We start from the raw sequence: 25,225 nt of genomic DNA, 5'->3' as shown, positions 1-25,225 counted from the left end.
GGGATTCCGGTCTCTGATGACTCCATGGCTGTGGCATGCTTGGTGGCTGGGAAAGCTTCTGTGCAAAATACAGGATGTCTAGCTGCTAGGAAAGCTTCTGTGCAAAGGTGAGGGATGCCTAGCTGCTGTGCAATGCCCTGCATGAGGAGGCTTTGTGCTAGAGTCTTATCAGCCTTGACCTTAATCTCAGGCTCTCAGTTGCTGGAAATGAAGAAACTCTCTTGTCAGACAACCACTATGTTTCACCAGCTCCACTGCACCTGAACCTGTCCCCATAACAGTCACTTTAAACAATGGACTTTCTTGAGAGCTACACAGGCTCCTAATATCGCATATTGCACATATAGTATATAACTGAGGAATAAGCTGCATAATGTTGCTAACTCTGTAACCTGCCTAATGTCACAATGAACAATAATGCACTACTGATGCCAGTGACCTAATGTAACATTAGGTGGCAGCTTGGACAAGGGGCCATTCTGTTTCTGTACCTTGCTTCTGTTTCCTTTTGATTTCTTTATAAAGAAAAGACAAACTTTCAGCCACTTTCAATTATATACTATCTTGTTTGTAGACTTTGTCTCATAACTTGTTTTTGTTTCTAATAGAATGCATCTAATTCACCAAGAGTGACAGAGCCTGCTTTGTTGAGCAGTGGTTGACCAAGGTTGCATGAGAGGGGTGTCCCTCCCAGGAGACCATCTGGAGACATTACCACCAAGGGGAAGAGGGCAAGGCCATACCCCAGGGAAAGGGGAATCCAAGGGGCTTATGTGTCTAGATGCTTCTACTCAACAGCAAAGCAGGGAGTCTTTGAAGGGCAGGAGTGGGTTGGGGTCTTGTAGCTGCAGGGTTTGTCTAATGTGTGGTTATCATGTGTTGGATGCAGTTTTGGGGGTATGTAAAGCAGGCAGGCTCTAAAGGGATGATTATATGCCCATTTGAGCTGTATTTAAACTAATTGGAGATGACAAAATTTGAGTTTGGGGCCAGGAAGCTGTAAGCTACAGGGACCAGTAGACAGGGCACACGTTGGACCCACTGAAGTAGCAAAGAGACCCTGCCATTCCCAGTGTGAGGACAAGTCTTTCATTCAGGCAACACTAAGGGGGTTGTGAGGATGGCCTTACTCCATTTTAAAAACTCCAGTCTAAAACCTGCAGTCTCACCAGGCACACCCACAGAGCCCTCCAGTAAGGCCTCAAACAAGTTACTTTCCCTCACCCTGATAAACAGAGTGAAGCCCCTGGCAGGCTGTCCTCACCTGATGAGAGGGAAAGGTGAGAAGAACAGGGTGGAGACCACCAGACCAGATGTTTCTGACCCCAGAGTAAATGATGTCACTCTGGTGGTAGCTGATAAGGATTGAAAGGAGGGTCAAAACCCCCCAAAATTTAGTATAAATAATAGAGCTGATGAACAGGGATTCAGCCAGCCAAAACAAGGGTGCACTCGAGCTGGAGAGCTTGATGAGGATCTGACATCCCATCACTTGTCATCATTTCCTGAGCCTCTGAGTGATCCTCACTGCTCTCAAACTCTACCGGCCTCGACCGGACCTTGGTGAGAGCCACAACTTCTCCCTACGACCCTGTTCTCAACCAGTCATCCACTCCACTGCCAGGAAAAGCCTGCCTTGTTTCCAGACCTGATCACCGTGGTGTGGTCTGAATGAGTGTGCATCTGCTGGACCCAAAGCCTAAGACTTAAGATCTTTGAACTTAGCATGCAGAGGGAATGTATGTCATTAGCTTATCATGATTAAGTGTGTTTTGCAGTGCTCAGAATTAATCTAGAATTGTTTGCTGTGAATTGATTAATCTAGAGTTGTTTGCTGTGAATTGATTATGTCTATTGCAGTGCCTAGCATTAGGAAGTGTCATTTTCTTGATTAAGAACCTATAGAGTGAAACTGTATTGAGTAATTTGAATGAATAAAGCATTGAAAGGGGCAGAAGCACATGGACGTTCTTTATTCCTCCCCTCGACTGCATACATCACAATTTTGCCCCATTGCAACAGGGGTCAATCACCATGTTATTTTCCTAAAACTGGACGTTTACTCCAGTTTAAGAGCAGCTTGAATGTATGTGGCTTATTAAAAAATTAAAATGCAAGATCACTTGTTCAAAAAATGCAGAAAAATATTATCTTAAATCTACCAAAATGGTTATTGAAAAGGAGATACAAACAATGATTTATTATTTAGCCAAAAGAAGAATGAAATCATATCATTTTTGAGAAATGGATGGAACTTGATATTATCATGTTAAATATAATAAGCCAGACTCAGAAAGATTGCATGTTTTCTCTCATGTGGGGAATCTAAAAAAATAAAATAAAATAAAGACAATATAAAAGAAGGGGCTATTAGGGAAGTGGAAACCCAGGGGAGGTGCCAGGGGAGGGTAAGAGAGGGTGGATATGATGGTCAAAGTATATTGTATGTCCATATGGAAATGTCACAACCAAACTCATTATTTTACACAATTGACATATGCTAATATAATTTTTTTAAACTACCAAAATATAAAGCTTTTTACTTTTCCCGCAGGTCTTACAATATGACATAATATCATTTATTTGCTATTTGCTTTCTTGGACACAGGAATACCAGAGGCCATCGCAGACCCTTGCAGAGGTTCTTTGTTGATTCTCTACATTGACCAGGGGCTCTCCCCATTACGTTAAAATAGAAATGAGCCTTTTGTCCTCTCCAGGAAATCTTGAACCCCTATCCTGTAGATCTCTCTTCAAAGAGAGCGTGTAAAGTACAATGGCACTGTCCCATCAGACGTTTAAAGACAAATTTGTATAAATCTCAACACAGCAGCTTCAGAGCATTAAGTCCTAGTGGGTGGGCAGGGGACTATGTGACTTGGTCATATGCCCATGAAGTTGGGACTGCTCCAGGTTATTAAAAACATCTAAATGGTGAAGTCCTTTGGCTCAACCCTTTATCTTCTATGCACACAAGTGCCAGCCCAGCTCCCGAAGATGAACTGCTACAAGCCACAGAAGCAGACATAAAAATATCATCACATGTGCCCTTTATAGGTCAGGGAAGGTTCACTATGAATTAATGCACTTTAAAAAAAGTGTTTAAAAATAGTTAGGCAAAGGTGCGGAGATGAATATGAAAGGATAGCAGTGGAACGGGACAGACCCTGGTGCTCCAATTCCTAGCCAGGCGTCCACTCCAGGACACTGGTCAGACCTTCAGACTCCCCCAGTGGAAGGCTGATGGGTGCCAGCGTTTTTATCTATGCTCTCCAGCCTTGGTCCTGGCAAATGGAGCATGCAATTGTGCTTTCTTTGTTGATTCACTTCATTGACCTAGGGCACACCCCATTACATAAAATATAAATGAGCCTTTTGTCCTCTCCAGGAAACCTGGAACCTCTGTTCTGAGGAGTCTCCCTTCAAAGATGGCTCCACGCAGGAAGATGTTCTATTTTGTCATTGCTTTGTTCTTTGTTTTGGCTCAGTTTCCATCAGGTAAATTAAAATGGATAGAATTTTGATGAGGCAGATCATGAAGCTTGATTATTCCTCTATGTCCCACCCTAAAATCATCTAAGAGCCAGGTACACCTGGCACCAGTTTGGTTTTTGTTTTCTGTAACTTGGTCTGACCGGTTACAGGAATCCTTGTCCTAGGAAACAAAATGCAGATTGCCTCTTTGTCACCTGTAGACACTGATGTGCAGCCTCCAGGGTGGGAACCTGGTTTTATGTGATGTTACTTCCTGTGTTGATATTTGTTTCTATTATGTATTTTGTTTTAAATTTAGGGTGCCGAGCGGGTCTTGATTACTACAAGTCACTTCCTGGAGGTAGGTGAAATCCTTTGAGTATAGTTTCTCCTTTTCTCTTGGGAACTCTGGCTCTGGAGCTCTCTCTGCCTTGAGAAACCAAGGAAGCCGTGTAGGAGTGGAAGATAAGGGCCTGAATTCCAGTCCTCCAATTCTATCATTTCTTCCTCTTGTTCCCAGCACCACATTTGGATTTTTCCATTTCACAGAACCATATCTCTGTTTCTGGACTGTATTACTTTGGCCATGAGGATTTGGACCCAGGGACTTTTCCCATATGCTCGTGAAGCCTGGGTTCAATCCCACACCAGCCAATGAGCAGTGCCTGAGATCAAGCTGCTCGTCTCTTACAGTCCAGATCTAACAAGGACTGTCACAAACACATGTTTCTGGTGAATGGAGGATGGACTAGATAGAGAGGACTGGTCAGTGAAAGCTGACCCTCACTCAGTAGAGCATTCAAAATGAGGAGCCCAGACCTCTCCCTGGGGAGTTGTCTCACACAGGAGGACAGCACATTGTGAGCAGAATTGAAGAGTATTCCTGGGAAACTGTCACAAGAGTTTGGACGGCATTTCAGAGTGAGAGGTGTTGAGGGTGCTGCCCACTGAGTGCTGGGTGTCCGTGTGCCAGGCACTCTGTTGTGACAAGGATTGTGTCATTTAATCTCCAGCCCAGAGGCAGGCATACCACCACCCAACATCCTCACATCACTCATTTCATTTAACCACTAAACCAATAACAACTGCAGGCAGGTGTTTCTAGAATGCCTGCAGGACAGATGAGCCACTTATTGAGGATGCTCTGTCTTTATGAAGCCCCAACAAGAATCCAGCCTGAAACTCTGCATTCTGTTTTCAAAGACCCTTCCCAACCACAAGATAGCCCCTCCATTTACACCTAGCAAACTCTCAGTGTTTCAGGTGGGTGTTTTCGAGGTCTCTAACACTTTGCCTATTGCTTCCTTTTGATGAGAACAAGACTGGAAATATTTGGACAGGAGGGATCCTGGTTCCCCTTCCTTATAATCCTCCCCACTCCAAACTACAGAGAACACAAGCTCTTTGAAGAATCTGGGCGAGGTCTTGGAGATACGCCTTATGACCACACATCTGAACCCTCTCTCCTTTTGGTGGCTTTGACCTGTTCCCTGTTCCACAGATGACCACTATTTCTTGGCACAGGTGAGTTTGCCGTTTGTGAGACCTGCAGGCTTGGTCGTGGCAAATGCAGGAAGATGTGCCTGGAGGGTGAGAAGATTTATGGAAACTGCAGGTTGAACTTTTTCTGTTGCCGACCCAAGATCCTGAGATAGCAGACCAAGCTCTGGGCCTTGGAAACAGAACACGATGGATGTTCAAGGAAGGTCAAGAGAACTATGAGGCCTAGTCAAGTCATATTGTGAGTGTTTCAAGATCATGCTCATTTCTTTCTCTCCTTGTTTTGGTTTCCTTGTCTAGGTTTAGTTTTCAGAAGATATTTTGTAAAAAAAAATCTAGACATGAGCCAGGCATAATGGTTCATGCCTGTAATCCTAGCAGCTCAGGAGGCTGAGGCAGGAGGATCATGCGTCCAAAGCCACCCTCAGCAATGGCAAAGCACTAAGCAACTCAGTGAGAACCCTCTCTAAATAAAATACAAATTAGGGATGGGGATGTGGCTCAGTGTTTGGGTGGCCCTGCATTTAATCCCCCACCCCACAGAAAAATCAAGACATGAATGAATAAGGAATAGCTACTCACTGAACCAGGCACTGGTATGTATCATGAATGATTTTTCTGTACTTTCTCACTGGAGTCAAGATTATATTGAAGGGTATTTTTTATTATGCTAATTTGTATTGAAAGAAATTGATACCTAAGGGAGTTGTCTTTCGCTCAGAGATATAGCAGGGAGTCAATAAATGATGTGGGCACAACAGTCAAGTCCTGCATATCCAGCTACATGGACTAGTTTCCATAGAATTAATAGGTAAATGGAAGTAGATGCACATCTGTGAGTGAGTAATGAGTCTACATAATAAAATAAGTTACTTTTATCCAGTGCATTTTTTGGTATTATAATATGTGGTCTTCATTGATTCTAGTATTAAAGTGTATTTTTATAACAACACCCATCTATTCAGTTAATGCCAGTGGCACAAATTTTGTTTTTTCGTTCTTACTTATGAAAGAAAGTGGTCAGAGATTGATTTGAAACATTCAGCACAGCAGGTAAGGAAATGAGTGACTGTGTACAGTGTGTGATACAATTCGTTACTTCACTAAATAAAGGTCACAATTACCAGCCATGGCACTCCAGAGATTGCTCAGTTTTAACACTCGAGTCTGAACCAGTTTCCTGGAGTGTTTTTTGGCCATTTGTCTTTTTCTGCTCAGGTCATTCCTTGTCATCTGGACTTTGCTCCGTGGCTTGGGCTCTGTCTTCTGTGAACTGCCCTCTCCAGGCCTCCAGCTCTGGGGTTTCAGTGGACGTGGGCGTCAGTGGGGAGGTGGTCGTGGGGAGAGGCAGAACTCAGGGCACATCGCCCCCACTCTCTCTTGCCCTTGGGCTCCTCCATCTCCCAGGGAAACTGCTTCTGCCCCCCACCCCCCAGCCAGGACTTGCTCCTGTCTCCCGTCTCCTCCTGGGTTCCTCCTGGGTTCCTCCAGTGGGGACTCCCGTCGTGGCTGTCCCCGGGTGGCCTCTGCACGCTCACCTGTCCAGGCCTCATCTTCAGCTGTGCACGTCCCTCCTGTGGAACTAACTGAGCGGGACTCTTCTCACGCCTGGGTGTCACCAGTCCACAGTCAGGTCTCTTACTTGGAGGAACTGGTCTTTAGAACACATCGGAAGTGCAGCTGTCCTGAGCCATCTGCACAGGAGTCGCCTGCAGAACGAGGCAGGTGGAATTGCCTTAAGACTCTATAGCTCCAGAGCCACCAGGCTCACAATGCTCTATGAGCCATCCCTGTACCCCCTGTGTGTGCCCACCTCGGGTCTCCACAGGAGGGACAGCCAATGGCCTACAGAGCACCATGAGACTGGGGTACTTCCTATTCATTCCAAATACTGCTTTGCTTGATTTAAAACAAACAAACAAACAAAGAAAATTGAAAATAGCCTGCCACCTTTCTGAAGCTTTTCTTTTCAATACAGAAAGACCTGTGTGTGTGTGTCAGAGCTCTCCAGAGTGGGGGCTGGTGGCTGTCTCCTGACACTACTTTCCAGTTATCCTGTGCACAGCTGGAGCTGGGAGGCCTACAGCCTTCCCTCTCTCTCTCTGACTCCATCCTTCTTTAGCATGAAGCTCCTCTTAGCCCTTTCCTAGGCTGCTCTCTCCTTCCCTGAGCGCCCAGTTCTTCCCAGAGAACAGTCTTGCTCACAATCGTTAGTTGCTACTTGAAAATTCAGCTCTTTTTGGTGCCAAGAGGAAGGCGGTTGTTGGCTCAGATCAGCTTTGTTGCTTTGTTGGGACTCTGGGACCTCAGGAGTCTGTGATAGGGAAAGTCCTCTCGGGGGTGGATGGGTGAGCAGGAAATGGCCAGGGAGAAAAGATCCCCGCGCACCTGCTTTTGCCTGAAGCACTTGCACCCTCCACAGTCTCCACCACTCTCCTAGTGAGCGTGACTTTGACCCTATTGATATTTAAAATCACACTCGGGACCTTATTACATTATCGTCACATTATTCCTTCTTGTATCTGGGTTATACTTCAAAATTCCCTCACCTGAAATGGAATGACAATGTCTTCAGAGCAAGGTTGATCAGTTTTGGTGGAAGTTTCAAATGATACAGAATAAAAAGTAAATGTCGTTAATCCCCCCTGGCCCAGCTGAGGCACTGGACCACAAATGCAGGATTAGCAAAAAGGCTGATCCCATCCCAGATTCTGGATCACTCAGCCTGGCACTTACTTAAACCTGGAGGAAAGAACACCCAGGAAACACAATCTCCTTGGAAATGTCCTGGCATGCTGAGATGCACCTCGGCTGTGCCTCTGGAGGAGGAGGCTGAGGTCAGCATCTCACACCAACCCTGTCCGGTGGGCTTCAGGAAGACGCCTGGGAGAGCCTAACGTAGATCCCTGTGGAGCTCACATAGGGCTCCCACATGCAAACATCCACAGGCAGAAAGCCCTGGCTGGAGTGGCCTGAGGGGAGGAAGGTGTGGCTGCAGTTAGGATCTGGGCAGCACAGCAAGCTGTATGATCCCTGTGGCCACGTGAACCCCATTCAAGTCACTGGTCTGAAACAGTCCAAGCCAGAGAAGAGCCAGAATGTGGCCTGTTGTGGCAAAAGAACCAGCAGAGAGAGGTTTTAGGATATAGCTCTGGGGAGAGAAGACTTGAGGGAAACTGGTAAAAGGTCAAGAAAGCACACTAAGCACTTAAGAAATCACACAATGCTAGGGGCTGCACAGGAGCCTTGAAATGACATGTAAATTTGTCCAAAATATGTCCACTTAAAATACTACTGTAGTCATTTTGCTGTTAAATGAAAAATCATAAACAGAACAGTTTGAAACAGCACATATTATCTCACACTTTTGTAGGTCAGAATCTACACTGGGCACTTGTTTCTATGCTCAAGATTTTACAAGACTAAAAGCAAAGTGTTACCAAGTGTTCACTAGGGGTGTGATCTCACCAAGGGCAAGTGGTCTGTTTCTAACTCACACAGGCAAGAGCCATCTGACCAACTCTAGCAACTAGAGGCTTTGTAGAATCACCTGCTAGGGTTCTTTCCAAAAATGGCAGCTTTGCCCCTCAAGATCAGCAAGGAAATCTCCTATCTCAGAACTCTTCAATTTCCTCTTACAGCACCAATAAATGGAGTTAGAATACAATTAAATACAATTAAAATTGAATTGGTATTAATATAATCTAAGTATCTATAGATTATGATATCAATTATAATCACCAAGGCAAAAATTTATACAAAACTAAAATATATACCAAACAATGATAAAGGAATTAGAGTAGCAAGTTGCATATCTACTTAAAACAAAACAGAAACAAAAAAATGGGGAGATAACCTGATCACCTTTAAAGAATAAATTGTAAAGTGGCAGACATAAATGCCACTTTATAAATAAAAATGGATTAATTACTCAATTAGAGATTGGCAAAATGAACTTTAAGTAACATTCAACTGTATATTGTCTACAAAAAAATAACAAAATACTTTGGATTAAAAAACCAAAGATCTTAAAGTTAAAAGAATCAAAAAGTCTGTGTCATATATAGTGTAAGCAAAAGAGAGCTACAGGGCCACACTAATAGTAAGCAAGGGCACATTTAAGATAAAATGCTCTTAGAGACAAAGAGTGCATGTATAATGATAAGTGAGTCAATAGATAATCAAGATGATAGAGCAATTATAAATGCATATGCACCTAATACCAAGCTACAAAATACTTGAAGGGAAACCTGAGAGAAGCAAAGGGTGAAATTGGTGAATTAGCAGTAATAGTAGGGTAAGCTCGGAGTGGAGCAAAACCACTCACCTCCTGGTCAGGAAGCAAAATTGAGGAAAGGGGGAAGGGACTGGGGGCCTATGTCCCCTTCAAAGGCATTACCCCAAAGACATAAGGGCATTGCACTGCCTCCCAGGTGTGCCCCTTGGTGTGCCAAGCTTGTATCACATGTACCTTCAGGGACACGGAACCCAACTTATCATGCATGTCTTTCACAGTGGCCACCTTTACCCACCAGGCGTGTGTCATCAAAGATGCCTTCTCAGCAAACCCACCTTGGTGCACCAATCATATTTTTGTGATTGTTTGGGGATTATGTGGACAGGAAATTAGAAGTTGTCGTGAATTTCCCTTTATATTTGTGGATCCAGGAGTTTCATATTAGTTTGTAATTGCTGGAACAAATGATTTATTGGCAGTATGTGAGGCCATTTTAGCAGCATCTGGTGCAATAGGCCTGGGGTTAGCAAGTGCTCATGTCCTACCTTTCTTGGAGGTTCCTGTGTTTCCTTGCAGATGATGATGTTTTGCTGCCTGTGACCTTGGATTTCTAAAGAATTTGAGAAATCTAATATTTTAATGAAACTTCATATTGTCTTACAATTTATTATATATCTCAAAAAACTAGAAGAGAGGAGTTTGAAGATTCCCCCCAAAACAGGAAATACCAATTCCCTTGATGTGATTACTGCACACATGTATCAGATGGTCACATGTACCCCCCACATATGTGCAACTGGTATGTGTCAATTAAAAATAACAATGAATGAAACTGTATGTTGTAGCTGGCTCTGCATCTTGATGTGCATTTGCTTGGGGTGGGAAGACCCTCTTTCCATGTCCTTCCTTTTTTACAATCATATGGGAGGTACTGACTTCATCACATGACATCGTGTAACAGAAGCCACGTTTGCAGTTTTCCAACCACACAGCCTAGCTGTCAACAGGAAAGATGGCTCATAAATAATAATACTAGTGATTCAAGTACGGATCTTTATAGAAAGAACATCATTTTGACTGATTTGCAGGAATTTTAAAATACATTTTTATTAGCTAGAATTCCTTCATATTTCCTTTAAAAACTGCTGTATTGAACCATAAATAAAGGAGGTATAGTTCATTCACGTAGCACTCCATTTGAAGACAAGCCTACAAGTTTCCTGTGGAGTCCATTTTCTGTTTTCAGCATTACTGCAAATGCCACACTCCATCATCACGCTGGGCTCTTCACCACATCCAGGGGACTCTCTAGGAGGTGGTGGCACCCGTCTTCCTTGGAAGCACACTGGAAAACCCCTTTGCACAACTCCCACCTACTTCTTTTTGAAATTAACTTCTTTTGGGAAAACCAGAAAAAACAAACACCCAAACAGTAGGATTTTAAAATCCTAAATTCCAATCCTGGGGTGTCATAAATACAGTTGTTTAGGTTGTGTATCCTCAGGCATGTTCTCAACTGAAAAAAAAATTGTATTTGCTTGCTTTTCTATTGTTCTTTTCTGTTTCATTCATCTTCACAGTAACCCTTCAACTGACGGCAGCACTGTATTCATTTTATAGTAGAAATTCAATCTCAAGAGCTCGCGTGATCTACCCACGATGTCACCTGGGGCGATCTATTAGGCTGAGCTCCATTTCCACACTCTCCCTTGGATCCTGCTACAGACACAGGCCACTCTCCTGCCTTATTGCATTAAGGAGCAGCAGATCCCAGCTCCCTTTCAATGATCCCATTTTGGGCTTCCACTTGCTATGTTTCTTCTTCCAACTAGTCTGAAAGTTGGAAAGCATGTATAATTGATCACTGAATTCCCTTATCCTGGTTCTTTGATCTGTTTAAAATTTCTTGTACTTCTAAATTAAACCAAAAGAAAAGTTATTTCTATAAATAGTTCCCAGGGCTGCTTGCCTCTCTGAAAACGTTGGCCCTACCTGTTTCCATGTGTCAAGGCAGAGATTGCTCACATTTCATAGACATCATCAATCAGTTACTTCTTTTGCCTTTAAAGACACCATTCCACACTTAGAACCAATTGAAAACAAAAGAAATCCTTGCCAGTGCCTTTTCACAGAACAGTCCCCACAATGTACTTTCAATGACTTTGTACTCAGTTGCCTGCCTGATTTTATCTCGGAAATGCTAGGATGCTACTCTCTTTCCCTAATAGGAAAATGACATAAAGAGTCAGGAAAACCCTTCTTCTTATTATCTTCGACAAGAACGAACTAACCGCTTAAATTAGAAGGCAAAACTTTAAATGTTAAATGTGAGATACAGGTCACATGACCAATTTAATAGATTATGTCATATGCCTAAAATAACACAATATCTCTCATTTATAGTAAGTTTGTAGATGTGCTGATTAGATGTGCTGACATACTCGTAAGGAAACCAAATTACTTTAGGAGAAAAAGAGTAAATTCTATGGCCAATCCTGAGAAGTCAATAGAGATCCATAAATAGTGTGTTCTGTGACTTCATTTTGATGGTATGGCTCCTTGTCTTTAGGAGGGAAGATTTCAACTTAAAAGGAACAAATTCTTGAGAAGGGAGTTTTCATCTTTTTGTTCTGAATGCTATTCTTGTGTTACCTGATCAGCAGTCCCTATTTCTGGATGAAGTTCACAATTGAGAGAATGTTCATGCTCCTACCATGGAAATGCTGCCACACAGGAGCTTCTAAACACTCATCGTATTAAATGCCATCATCTAGCAATCTGTACTCCCCTGGCTCTTTCTGCTTTCAGCATCTCTTACCTGCAGGGGAGATACAGGATCTTTGGAATCAATGATTTCATTTTGCAGATAAGTTAGTAGTGGCAGCAACTGGTCATCTTTTCTGGAAATTTCTCCATTAATTTCTAGATGGTGGCTTATCTGCTCTTGCAGGAGGCTCTTGGTGGAAGGGTACCTGGGAGCCCTGGAGGGCTTTGTCTTAGTGAAGCCATGATGAGAAAAGAGGAAAAACAACAGATGCAACTTCCTGCACATTACTCTCAGCACAGGAAGAAGAAGCAAGACTGCCAGATGGTATTCCAGGAGACGAAAGTTTCTGCACAGCAAAGGACTGTGTATAAGCAGACTGGAGAGAAAAACCCACAGAGCGGAGGGAAATCTTTGCAAAGTATTTATCCAATAGGAATTTATAAAATGACACCAAAGAAGCAATCCAATTAAAAATTGGGCAAGTGATCTGAATAGCACTTCTTAAAACAAGAAATATAAATGTCCAATAAAAAATATATGAAAAACTGCATCAGTGAAATGCAAATCAAAACTGCCCTGAGAGGGCTGAGATTGTGGCTCAGTGGTAGAGCACTTGCCTAGTATGTGTGAGGCACTGGGTTGGATTCTCAGGACTGCATTCAGATAAATAAAGGTGTTTCTAAAACAAACAAAAAACCTGCCCTGAGACTCCATCTCACTACAGTTACAAAGGCTATCATCACACACACACACACACACACACACACACACACACACACACAAGGGTGTCCTGGTAATGATGTGAAGTAAAAGGATCCCTTAGATACTGTTGAGGAGAATGTAAGTTAGTTTAGCCATAGTGGAAAACAGCATGCAGGTCCCTCCAAAAACAGAACAGAGACTACCAAGTGATCCCCCTCTCCAGCTTCATGGTGTGCATCTGAAGGAAATAAAATCAGCATATAAAAGAGATACTTGGCCCTAATGGTGGCACAACTGTAATCCCAGGGGCTTGGGAGTCTGAGGCAGGAGGATCATGAGTTCAGAGCCAGCCTCAGCAACAGAGAGGCACTAAGCAACTCAGTGAAACCCTGTCTTTAAATAAAATACAAAATAGGGCTGGGGATGTGTCTCGGTGCCTGAGGGACCGTAAGTTCAATTCCTGGTATCCACTCCCAATGAAAAAAAAAGAGATACATGTATTTTCTCAGCTGTCTCCATAGGTGGAGCTGTTGGTTGAATTACGCCCTCTGGTGATAGAATGGTGTTAGTAGCAGCCTCCTGTTGTAGCTTTTCCCATAATAGCCCCTTTTCCTTTAAATTTTCTTCCTCTGTCTGACTAGCTCGAGAGACCTTCTCTTTTGCTTGATCTAAAATGTCTTTCTCCATGGTCTAATGACCTCTCTGCACCAACGATTTGCTTGCTCATAAGCCAGTTGTTTTATTAATGGCATTGCTTGTTCTATATCCCCCAAAACTCCAGTAGCTGTTTGAATAATCCTATCTACAAATTCAGTGAAGGTTCATTAGCTCCCTGTATTACCTTAGATAATTGACCTTGTAAATCTCCATGTTCTTGTAAAGTCTTCCATGCCCTAACTGCATCTGCAGCAACTTGTGAGTATATAGCAGGATCATATCTAATTTGTTGCTGCTGATCTTCATGAGGTCCTTTTCCTAACAACATATCTAGATTTCTCTGAGGATAACTGGCTGCTGCATATTGCCTAGCCATCTCCGTGCAAAATTCCTCATTGGCTACCTTCCATAGCATATATTGCCCTCCATTTAGCACAGCTTTACACATGTTAGCCCAATCTGCTGGCTTCATGTCCAAGTTGGTAATGGATTCGACCATGCTTACAGTGAAGGGTGCTTAGGGACCTTTAACTGCTTCACTGTTTTGAAATCTTAAAGCACGGTGAATTTGCTGGCCTCCTTCCTGCTCAAGTACAGGGCATGCTAATCTTTGAGGTCCTGTCTCAGGATCCCATCTATCAACTATGGGGGTTGAGGGCCACTCAACTGTCTCTATAGGTGGAGCTATTGGTTGAATTATGCCCTCTGGTGATAGAACGGTGTTCCTAGCAGCCTCTTGTTGTAGCTTTTTCCCTAATAGCCCCTTTTCCTTTAAATTTTCTTCCTCTGTCTGACCAGCTCAAGAGTCCTTCTCTTTTGCTAGATCTAACATGTTTTCTACCATAGTCTGGACCTCTAACAATTTACTTAACACTTTTTCAGTTTGTTTTTTTACTAATTTCTAATCTACTATAAAGATAACACAACCCAACAAGATAACACAAAACAAAACCAAAACAGAATGAAACAAAAACAGAACAAAAAATCGTTGTATCAATTTTCCTATTTTCTCAACATGTGCATTTGTGGTCTATTTCTATCTCTTCCTCAGGGGCGAACAACTTCAAACCTTGAGCCAACCATTTTTCCCGGTCTGCTTGAGAAAGTTCTAGGGATAGGCAGCTTGAAACAAAAACAAAACAAATCAAAACAAGAACACATTGTTTTTTGAAATGGTTACCCATTCTCTCGCCTTCCCAGCCAGACTGTGGCACTTTAACATTTGAAGTGCTTTTCCTCAATTTCACTTACCCCTGAGCTTCAGGCGTTCCCCACATAGGCCACCAAATGCTGCAGTCTGGCTGGGCACAAATCATGAGCCACTGAAGCAGGAACAAACTTTATTTCTGAACTCCACCAGCACACTCCACACACGCTCCCGGGAACTCCCCCAAACGCCACACGGCTCCTCTAGGAACCCACCAACCCGAAATTCCTCCTCCGGAAATCCCTCCTCCTGCACTTTCCCAACCAATGGGAACTCTCTGGGAATCCCCACAAGAACTCCAAAGTAGCGGGGGAACTCCAAAGTAGCAGGCGAGGTGGACAGTAAAGGTCTAATATACAACCGAATCAATCCAGCATCATCTTAATGGCTTACCTCTCAACCAATACTATTGGCAAAATTCCAGGGGCCATTCCAACTTGGCTGTGGCTCTCAGAACATGTATATCTGTATTTTATGTGCTTCTCTTCACAATAGCCATGATATGGAATCAGCCTTGGTGCCTATCAAGAGAAAAATAGAGGGGTGGGTGGTAGTGCAGTGGTAGAGGGCCTGACTAGCACATGTGAGGCACTGGGTTCTATCCTCAGCACCACACAAAAACAAATAAGTAAAATAAACATACTAAAAAGAGAGAGAGAAATGAATGGAGAAAGAGCCTATCCTACATATATATACAATGGAGTATTCCCCAGCCATAAAGAATAAGGAAAGTGAATGGAACTAGAAGATGGCATGTTAATCAAAAGAGCCAGACAGAAAGACAAGTATCATGTCTTGAAAATTAAACAATAATGAAAGAAAAATAAATGAAAATGATCATAAAGAAGAGGAGTGGTAAGGCCCTGGGAAGTGGGCTGGGGCAGGAGAGAAAGGGGATGGGAGGAGCAGAAGTAAGGGGATGGGCTTCCCATCACAAGGTCTGTGCAGATATGGAAGTGAACCCCACATTTCTTCACTGAATACATGCTAATAATTTTAACATGTAAAAATAAGAAGAGCAAGTCATATGTAGAATCTTAAAATGAGAAGAAAATGAGTTGGGTTTGTAGGTCTTATGGAATAACTAGTGGTCCTCCAGATGGGGGTTGAAGGAAATGTGGGAGAAGTCTAGACAGAGTCACAGAATAGAGTATTCCAGACAAGGTTCCTTCTTACACTCTCATAATGTGACTAGGCAAAGTCTGACCTGTCCTCCCACACGCTACTCACTGGAGCATGAAAACAGTGTGTTCCTAATGAGCATTTCAGACCAAGGCTGACTTAAAGCCAGTTCAGAGCAGTAGAGTGAATCTTTGCCAACTTCCCTTGACTGAAGAGCTGGACTCCAGCTACTGCACCTCCCTCTTCCTCTCTCCACAGGTGTCTGAAGCCATGAGAATATTTTCCTTAATTTTTGCTGGCCTCATTCTTGTTGCTCAAATTTTCCCAGGTAAGAGGAAAGTGCTTAGAGAGGCAGAAGTGGCAACTGGTTCAGGATCTGTCTTTGGATAAGAAAGGTCTGCTTTTTACAAAAGTTTCTCATTCATTCTGTGTCCTATAAAGGTCCCAGGCCAAACTAGTCCCTGGGATTCTGTCCTGTGCTCAGAAATAGAGCCAAGGGACCCACTGACCCAGGTCATCTCTCACCAGGAGTTATCTCATTTGTTTCCTAAAACCTCTACCAAGGGGTTTGGGCTTCTTTTTACTTTTACATCTCTTTCCGAGTTTGTAGCCTTCAACCCATCCTCAGCACAGGCCACAGTGATTGATTAATATAAGAGGAAGTCCCAGAGGTACCCTCCAAACACATTGCTAATTTAGGAAAATAAAGCCTTTGTAGTCTAAGCTAAGTTAATTGCTTGTAGCTGGCAGTTTTCTGTGTTTCCTTAGTTGGTCCAATTCTCCTATCCTTAGATTATTTCAGACATTCTTTCAGCCTCACATAGTGATTTAAAAAAATGTATCATTAAAACCACTAACATCTTGATTCACTTTCTCTTGAGCCTTCGGTTCTTCTAAAGGATCATTCTTGAAAGCAGGTAGGGTGAGACCAAAGGGCAGTCAGGAGCAACGTCCTCATGCCAGGTTCTCACTTGCAGAATCAGCCCCTTAGCTTCTGCTCCCAGCCTCTTTCCACAGATGTCAGAAGGTGGATTCCAGCCAGGAAAATATGTTTTAAACTGTTCTCTCCGCCCACAACCAGGACTCCACATTAGTCACGTCAGTATGTAGAAGGAGATTCTTAAGAGCTTGCTATCTCCAGAGCTGAGCCCGGGCATGCTTGAATCCCAACAACAAGCACAACTGGGACCCAAATTATGACTCTATGACCACAACAACTGTGAAGAGTCTCACAGATGAGTACGCATCTAATGGTCAAATAAGGGGACAAAGATCAGGAGTTTCAGCTACTCAAGGTTAAATCTCCATTTCAATCCTCATCAGCTGTTTGAATTCTGTACTTCAGTTTCCTCTCTATAAGTGGAAGAGATAATAGGATTTCTTTTAATTTAAGGAATTTGCTACATTAATTACATGGTGACTTGTTAAAATAAGAAAACTTAAAAATAGAGTGACTAACAAAACATGGAAATCTGTTTTGTTTTTATACAAAAGTCCAAAAAGCCCCCAAATTCAACTAGGTTGGGCTAGAGGCTCTCCATCAAGTTATGCTGAGATTAGGCTAAAGTTCAACCTCGACATCCTAACCATGCCACTGTATGATCAGGTTCAAAAGACGCTCTAAAAGTCGAGCATGAACTCTCAGTAGAGACATTGAGGGACAAGTTTAAACACAGGCAGTGCTTGTCATTCCCCTCCTTCTTTGGGCCCAACTTAATAACATGGCCATATTGACAAATGAAGCTAGAAGCTGACATTCTAAGTTAAGTATCTCAGTGTCCAGCAAAACCCAAAGGTTCTGTAACTAAACACCTGACTGGGAAGGTGACTGCTTGGGGACAATCTCTATATTCACTTAACTGCTTGAACAGGGCCAGGAACATACCCTGTGCGTTTACAGCTGGCAATTATTATTGCTTTATTGTCCCTATTGTTATTTTTTATTATTCTCTGCCCCAATTCAGGGTTTGAACACCTCAAACATATGTCATGTTAATCATATGTTCAGATGTTTATATCCTCAGTTGCATATCGGACTATTTAAAATAGTCCAATTTGAGCAGATTTACATTGGTCTTAACCCTAACTTGGGCACTACCAACGTGGTAATATTTTATGTACATTGCAGTTAATATGTACCCTTTCCCCTTGGTTTACTCTTTCTAAGAATAAGCATTACTTTCAAGAGTAACTGCCAATTCCTTCAACGTTTCTCCTGAGTGTTCATATTCCCATTTTTAAAAAAATCATTCAAAAATAAATTGTATTCTTTTCTACTAAATTCCTATTTTGGATGAACTCTTTTGCCTATCCTCTCTAAATATGTGTGCCAGAATTAACTGCAAGTTTCTAGTCCTGTTCTTTGAAGGACAGAGTGAGAAAGACTAGCACCATATTTCTTTTATCTTTAAAGCTATGAAACTGTAAGATCACATGACAAGGCACATTAAGGTCTATCAGTAAGCTGCTGATTCTGCAAATAGTACAGTCTGCCTTTCCCCCTGTATCAGACACTATTAATTGGCGATATTAAAATAACTTGTTGGAAACAATTGTTTATTAGAGTTAGAAAAAAAAGACTTTTTGTTTCTGGGTAAGCTATGCATAATCTTGGCAGAGGGAACATTTTTTGTCCATCCTAATTGAATATCTAGTAAGGACATTGCATGTACTGCCCCAGGGTTCTGAGCTCAGGCATGGGTGTTTAGGTAATAGCCAATTTTTCGAACTTTAGATTCATACTCTATCTCTAGGAGACTTTGTAGTCAAGAATTCTGAACTGGCTTAGTGATGATTTTTCCTTCCTGTCACTAAGTATAGCTAACTGAAGACTAAATGCTTTCTTCACTTAGCAGGGGGAACATTTCGTAGAAGAAAACTCTGTGCAAAACTGAACGGTCGCTGTGAAGCAGAATGCCTTTCCTTTGAAGTAAAGATTGGGGGCTGTAGAGCTGAATTAACACCTCTTTGCTGCAAAAAGAAACAGAAACATTAAAAGCTAAGCACCAGCTACAAAAATTAAAAAGGGGAAGATACACTGGAAGGAGCTGTGATATCAGTGGGGGCAAACCTCTTGGGATCTTCTCTTTGACCTCCAAGATTTGGATAATCTGGAGCTCTGTCAGTCAACCCCAGGGCTGAACACACCCCAGGCACACTGTTGACTGATCCCAAAGACAGAGCTTGGAAGACTCAACATAGGAGGTTTGGGCACTTTATCCCTCACTCCCTCCTTAGTGGCTGCATGCCAGGATACAAGGGAGGGCAGCACCATGCCTAGAGCTGGGGATACATAGATAGGAACTGCAGTTGCTTTGGGACTGGTCAGCTCTCCCATTCCTCTAACTCTCCTCCCTGAAGAGTGGCAGTGGGACTGCACAGGTAGTGCCCCTACTCTTATGGATGCTACTCAAGGACCTGGCTCCTAGGTTGTGTGTCTCTGAAAGTTGCCAGGGATTGGCCCTCGCTCATCCCCCTGGACCATGCAAACACAGAGGAGATTATAAAGGGGCCTGCCAGCACTCCCTGTGCCTCTCTCCACTGGCTCAGAACAGAGTGAAGAGGCTGTGAGGTTCAGCTCCTTACCTCTCCCTGGAGAGGGTCAGACTGCTCACCTAATGTCCCAACTCTGCCAAGTGTCTGGCTTCTATCTATCCTGTACCTGGGACAGGCAATCATTAGTTCTACAGGGTCTTGGATGGGTATGTGGGTGCTTCTGGTGGCTTCTTCCCCTAGCTTGCTCCAGCAATAAAACCAAGACTGTGGCTTCTTTCTGGGTGGAGTTAGACCAAATGTCTCATGCTCCAGCTTTTCCAACTACTACCTGGAGACCTGGCTTCTAACCCAACTCTCTCTGGGAGTTAATGGGCCTGGCAGTCAGGAGTCCTCTGCGAGCTGAATGTGGGGGGGGGACAATCATCTCACTTCTTCCCTGTACTCACATTTTAAATAAAAACAAAGCCTCCATTTTCTCCTAAGGAGGTGGACCACCCATCTAGCCCCTCAACTTTCCTGGTTGCTACTTGAGAGATGGGCCAGATTGTCCCTGGAATTCACTAGGTCCATGGGGACACTATGGCAAAGTTCAAAAGAGCTCCCATCCTGACAGGTCTGCAGGAGGTTGCACTACTCCTCTCCTTGGCTCTGGGCACAGCAAGGGGGCGATTAACTTCAGCTGCCAGCTTCCCCTGAGCAGAGAGGAAACTCAGCCTTCACCTGGTACCCCAATTTTTTCAACTGCTACTCAATGAACAAGTTCCCCTATGGGCAGGAGGGTCTTGTGTGCAAGCCAGGAAGCAAGAGAGCAGGGAGGGATCAGGTTACTCTTTTATAACAACCTGGCTCACAGGAACTCACTCTGTCCCATAAACTCCATCCATCCTTCCTGAGGGTGGTCCCCTTATGACCGCATCATCTCTTAATGGCCCCTCCACAGCAGTACCATTATATTGTGGGCCAGATATCCAGCATGGGAACCTTGAGGGGATTTACTCAAAGAAGTTTCAAACTATAGGAGATGGCAGCACCTGGGGGTGTGACAGTTTTGAAAGCCCCAGCAAACTCTCCTACAGGAAAATGAGACTGAGAAGACCACAGGGTAAGAATGAAGTTTTAAAGTAGAGATTCACATAGTAGATGATTTATGGTTGAATTTAAAGTAAGTACATATAAAATGATGAATGTTAAGAAGAAGAAAATAGCATCAGGGCAAACCTCAAACTGGGCAGGACAGAGCTAAGTAGGCCATCTGTGAGTGGCCCAGCAGCCATGACACCATGACAATGTGGCCCCTGAATACTGACCTATGCGGGGTATCGAGGGATAAGGGTGGAAGGCATGCTTGTGTACGCATGGCAGTAATGTTCGCTGAAAGAGAATGAAATCCTAATTGCTCATGTTGACAAATGAATCTGTCTGGTTTAAAATGGAAAAATCAAGACACAACATTATTGTAGTCAGCTATTTCACTGCTGCGACTAAAGGACTCAACCAGAACATCTGTAAGGAGGAAAAGTTCATTTTAGGGTTCTCAGTCCCTGTGGTCTCCATCCATGGACAGCAGCTTCATTCCTCAGGGCTCTAGGGGAGGCAGGAACAACATGGAGGAAGGGTGTGGCAGAGGGAAATGGCTCACCTGGTGGTCAGGAAGCAGAGAGAGAGACTCCACTGGCCCGATAAGCATGTACACCACAAAGCCATGCCCCAATGCCCACCTCCTCCAGCACACTCTACCACTTCAGTTTCCACTCTGTTAATCCCTGTCCGGGGATTAAATCAGGGATTGGGGTTAAGGCTCTTACAACCCAATTATTTCTCCTCTGAACCTTCTTGCACTTGAGCTTTAGGGGGACACCACATCTGAACCATAACAAACGGTATTATATGGAAACTTGAGAACTCAGTAAGTACGAATCAGTGAAGAATCACACTTTCTTCTGAAGTAAACGAGGGGGATCTCAGGTAAGTTTGAACCCTTACTCTTTCCTCTTTAAACCATTAAGATCCACTCTCCTTAGAGGCCCTCTGTCTCCCAAAGACGCTGAGCAGTGGAAGGTATCTCTAGCCCCGCCTTTCACTCAGCTCCAAGGATAAGCACACCTGTTCTTCCTGCTGTAGAGGGACATGTATGGGTAGGGTGTGCCTGCAGTTGTAGCCGCTTGAGAGGCTGAGGCAGGAGAGTGCTAGAGTCCAGGACTTCAGGGCCAGCCTAAGCAACATAGACAGACACCCTGTGTTAGCCAGCTGTCTCATCTCTGTGGCTAAAAGACCTAATGAGAACAACTTTAGAGGAAGACAGTTATTTGGAGCTCACAGTTTCAGAGGTCTCAGTCCACATACAGCTGACTCCATGGACCTGGGCCCAAGGGTGGGCAGAACATCCTGGTGGCAGGGTGTGAAGGAAAGCAGCTCAGGATATGGCGTTTAGGAAGCAGACACAGAACTCCACTCATAACCCAAAGGCACACCCAAGACACACCTCTTTAGGCCACACCCTGCCCGGCTTCAGTTTCACCCAGTTAATACCTACCATGGGATTAAAGCACTGGTTAGGTCAAAATAATCTGCACATTTCACCACTAAATGTTCTTGTATCTTCTTACACACGAGCTTTTGGAGGTCACCTCATATCTAAACCATAATGCCCTCTCTGAAAATCAATCAGTAGTTCTGTGTTACTTCACCACAGGGATACGTTCTTAGAGATGCATCATCAATTGGTTTTAGCATTGTGCAAGTGTGACATGACTGTCCAAAGCCAAATTAGAGACCTAGCTGGTGGCTCTACCAGGAGTCCACACCTGCCGTACTGTGTCCCCAGTTGGTTCTGGTGCCTGCTGGGAACAGAGCTTGTTCTAGTTCTGGGGACTTCTAGGACTGCCCTCTTCTCAGAAGAGCTCATGTCCTACTGGGATTCATCTACAGGGACTGTGTGAAATCATTCTGGGCCACTGTAGGGAGTCCTAATGTAGAAGTCTGCCTGGAGACTTTCCCACGTGGGTGCTATTCATGTTCTTTCTCTCTGCTGTGAGGCTCTCCTGTCCTAAGGATGAAATGTTGAGCCAAGGCTCTTGGGGAGTTTCCAAGGAAAATTGTCCACAAGGTGGTAGAATCACAGAACCAGGGATGTAGGAAGGGTTTACCAACAGGTTGCCCATGAGGGGCAGTGCCTCCCAGGAGGCCACCTTTCAGAGTCAGCAGCCTGAGGCAATAATAGGCCTAGTCTGCCCAGAGGAAGAAAGCAGCCTAGGCCTAACATGCAGGACCATCTGTGAGCAGTGGATGGAATTCCACTGAAAATTTCACTTCATTTTTCTGATGCTCACTGATGATTTCTTTTGCCTCCTCCATTTTGATATTGGAATCCTCTAATAATTTTTCATTTTAGCTATTAAATGTCTCCATTCCAGAATTTTTGTTTTATTCCATTTTTATACCTTATATCTTAATTTTTTAAAATTGAATTTTTCTCCACTTTACAAAACATTTTTCTGGCTTTCCTTTAGTTTTTAGGCCATGGTTTCTTCAAGTTGTCTGGGCATAATTGAGACAGTTTTTAAAAGCCTTAGTCTACTGTTAAGTGAAAACATTATTCAGTGACACTTTTCAAAGTTCCTGGAGAGCTAGGCTGAAGTCCCTGGCTCTGGGGGCCATTAAGCTAGGTTCTCCTGGCTGTCCCAGAAGACTAATTGAAGAATCCAGCCATGGTGAAAGTAGGAAAAGGACCTTCATCAGTTCACCCAGAGTAGGGAGATGGGGGGCTTACTTCCTGAGCCTTGCCTTGGGGTGCTTACGTGAGCTCCTGGAGTGTAGACAAGGGGAGCACAAAATCACAGTCAGGCAGTCTTGGGCCAATGGTGGATGGCTTGGTGGTTATCTTGGGAGTGGACTGCCGCCTGGTGGTAGTATGGACTCATCACAGGGTGTTTATCCATCCGACCTCTTCCTGGAATCCAGGAGTTGCCTGAAGGAATGACTCAGAGCAGTTAGAGTAAAAGCCTTTAAGTCTTTGGCATGTTTTCACATACTTCTTCTTAAATGTATGTATTAATGGGTTCTGTGTGATTGTACTGTACACGCACATGGTGTGCCCACATCAAATCCAACCCCCTTCCCACCATCTCAAACACACCCTTATATAACTAATAATCACTGGTCTTTCTATAAAGGAGAAGCTCAGAACTTGAAAAGAGAACTTGAAGTACTGTTTCAGGATCATATAACTTAACATAATGTCCTACAGATCACACTTTTTGCTGTGTATGACAGCTCTTTTTCCTTCTCTATGGCTGAATACTACACCACTGTATATATGCATCATATTTTCTGTACCCAGTCCTCTGTTGGTGGGAACTGGGCTGATCTCTTGTCTTAGCTAGTGGGATTGAGGTGCTATAAACATGGATGTTCAGGTATCTTATTGATGTGTTGATGAGTATTACTATGGATTCAAGCCCAACCTGGGGGTACCCAGATCACATGGGGTATCTATTTTCATCTATTTGAGGGAACTCCATAATGTTTGGCATAATGGTTAATTAATTTATATTCCCACCAAAAGTGAATAAAAGTCTCATTTCCTCCACATCCTCAGGGAGAAACAACCTACAGAATGTGAGAAAATATTAAACAACCCTTCATCCGACTGTGTTAATATTCAGAGTATATGAGAAAACAGAAAATCTTAATAACCTCAAAACCACAAACTTTATTGTAATAAAAATGTATGGATGACATGTATAAACACTTTCCAAAAGAAGACATAAAAATGACCAAAAAAATGCATGAAAAAAATGCTTAGTATCATCAGTTGTCAGTTACATGCAAATTAAAGTCACAATGTAATACCCTCTTGCTCCATTAGAATGGCTCTTCTCTAAGAAAAAGACAGAAATACAAGCAAGGATGTGGAGGTTGCTCATCCTTCAAGTGAAAGCTGAGAGTTGTGAGGCCACTGGTGCTGTGTTTAGAAGATACATTTTATTTCCTTAAAATATATTTTTAGATGTTGGTGGACCTTTATTTTATTTATCTATGTGCAGTACTGGGGATCAAACCCAGTGCCTCACACATGCCAGGCAAGTGCTCTACCATGGAGCCACAACCCCAACCCTAGCAGACACATTTTCTTCTTAACAGATCTCAAACTCTTGAAGTCTCTATTGTGTATGGGAGCAGGTGGAGAAGTGTTCAACAGGCCTGGGGAATCAGGGAAGTTGGATGTCAGGGATGGGTGGTGGATCAGAACCGTGTGAGTCTCTGGCCATTGAAATTGGTTTTATTTTTGCATGACTTTTACAGTGGGTGTTATACCAATACCAAAACACTCAAATAACTCTCAGGCCACACATTGCCATTCCAATTAAGCCTTTATTGCTGTCCAGAGGTGAACACTCTACCCTCTAAATGCGAGATAGTCAGAGTGGTGCCTCATATTTAAGCCCAAAAAAACACAAAAGGGATTTTAGGGGGTCTAGCCAATGCAAGCCAGCCAAGTTACAGAAGCGGGAGATTGCAGTCAGGTGGTAGGAGGCTTAGCCAATCAGAATAAGCCCAGTTTCCCCAGTTACAGAAACAGAGCCCAGGTAGATAGTTCCATGGTTTTGAGGGTTTCTACAACAAAAGGGAACAAAAAACAAAAAACAACTTGCCCCAGTCATGACCTTTCTACATGTCATGACTGTTTCACAAAATGGAGTCACTAGAGTCAAGACTTCCGCCTCATCACAGTGGAAATTAGTAAGTGAAAACTCTTTGTGGATTGAAGGCACAAATTCCATTTTGATTTGCCATTTGCAAGGGGGACTGAAACATGTGTTTGAAACCAACTTCTGGGACTCCACAGGTCCAGCATCTGCGCTGTGAGGGTGGAGAGCTGAGGCTCTGCTTTAACACAACAAAATCACTCCCATTTTGTATGTAGCTTATTTCACTAAATACAATGTCCTCTAGTTCCACCCAGGTGCCAACAATAATGTTTCTATGTCTTGAAATAGAAAGAAGACATTGTTTGTATATTCTCACCCAAATGAAATGATAGACGTTTGAGGCAATAGACATC

The 25,225-nt window shown here is 43.4% G+C and overlaps 2 protein-coding genes across 2 annotated transcripts; both read left to right on the top strand.

Moving 5' to 3' along the window:
- Positions 1-3,428: 3,428 nt before the first annotated feature.
- Positions 3,429-5,129, top strand: LOC144250082 (beta-defensin 105-like). Its single transcript, XM_077792472.1, has 3 exons — positions 3,429-3,498; positions 3,794-3,835; positions 4,999-5,129. The coding sequence occupies exons 1-3, from the start codon at positions 3,429-3,431 to the stop codon at positions 5,127-5,129; spliced, it is 243 nt and encodes an 80-aa protein (XP_077648598.1).
- Positions 5,130-15,936: 10,807 nt separating this feature from the next.
- LOC144250119 (beta-defensin 13-like) lies at positions 15,937-18,661 on the top strand. Its single transcript, XM_077792572.1, has 2 exons — positions 15,937-15,994; positions 18,519-18,661. Exons 1-2 carry the CDS (start codon positions 15,937-15,939, stop codon positions 18,659-18,661), a joined length of 201 nt encoding a protein of 66 aa, XP_077648698.1.
- Positions 18,662-25,225: the final 6,564 nt, after the last annotated feature.

This window comes from Urocitellus parryii, chromosome 14 (genome assembly GCF_045843805.1).
Source record: "Urocitellus parryii isolate mUroPar1 chromosome 14, mUroPar1.hap1, whole genome shotgun sequence".
In the NCBI taxonomy this organism is placed as follows: Eukaryota; Metazoa; Chordata; class Mammalia; order Rodentia; family Sciuridae; genus Urocitellus; species Urocitellus parryii.
Note: the sequence above shows the minus strand (reverse complement) of the source record. Positions and strands in the feature narration are given on the sequence as shown.

Bases quoted from the DNA above. Each gene is read 5' to 3' on its own strand.
- LOC144250082 (XM_077792472.1), top strand. From the start codon at position 3,429: ATGGCTCCACGCAGGAAGATGTTCTATTTTGTCATTGCTTTGTTCTTT. The intron at 3,499-3,793 runs GTAAATTAAAAT...TTTTAAATTTAG, and splicing joins TTTGGCTCAGTTTCCATCAG to GGTGCCGAGCGGGTCTTGAT. The intron at 3,836-4,998 runs GTAGGTGAAATC...TTCTTGGCACAG, and splicing joins CTACAAGTCACTTCCTGGAG to GTGAGTTTGCCGTTTGTGAG.
- LOC144250119 (XM_077792572.1), top strand. From the start codon at position 15,937: ATGAGAATATTTTCCTTAATTTTTGCTGGCCTCATTCTTGTTGCTCAA. The intron at 15,995-18,518 runs GTAAGAGGAAAG...TTCTTCACTTAG, and splicing joins TGTTGCTCAAATTTTCCCAG to CAGGGGGAACATTTCGTAGA.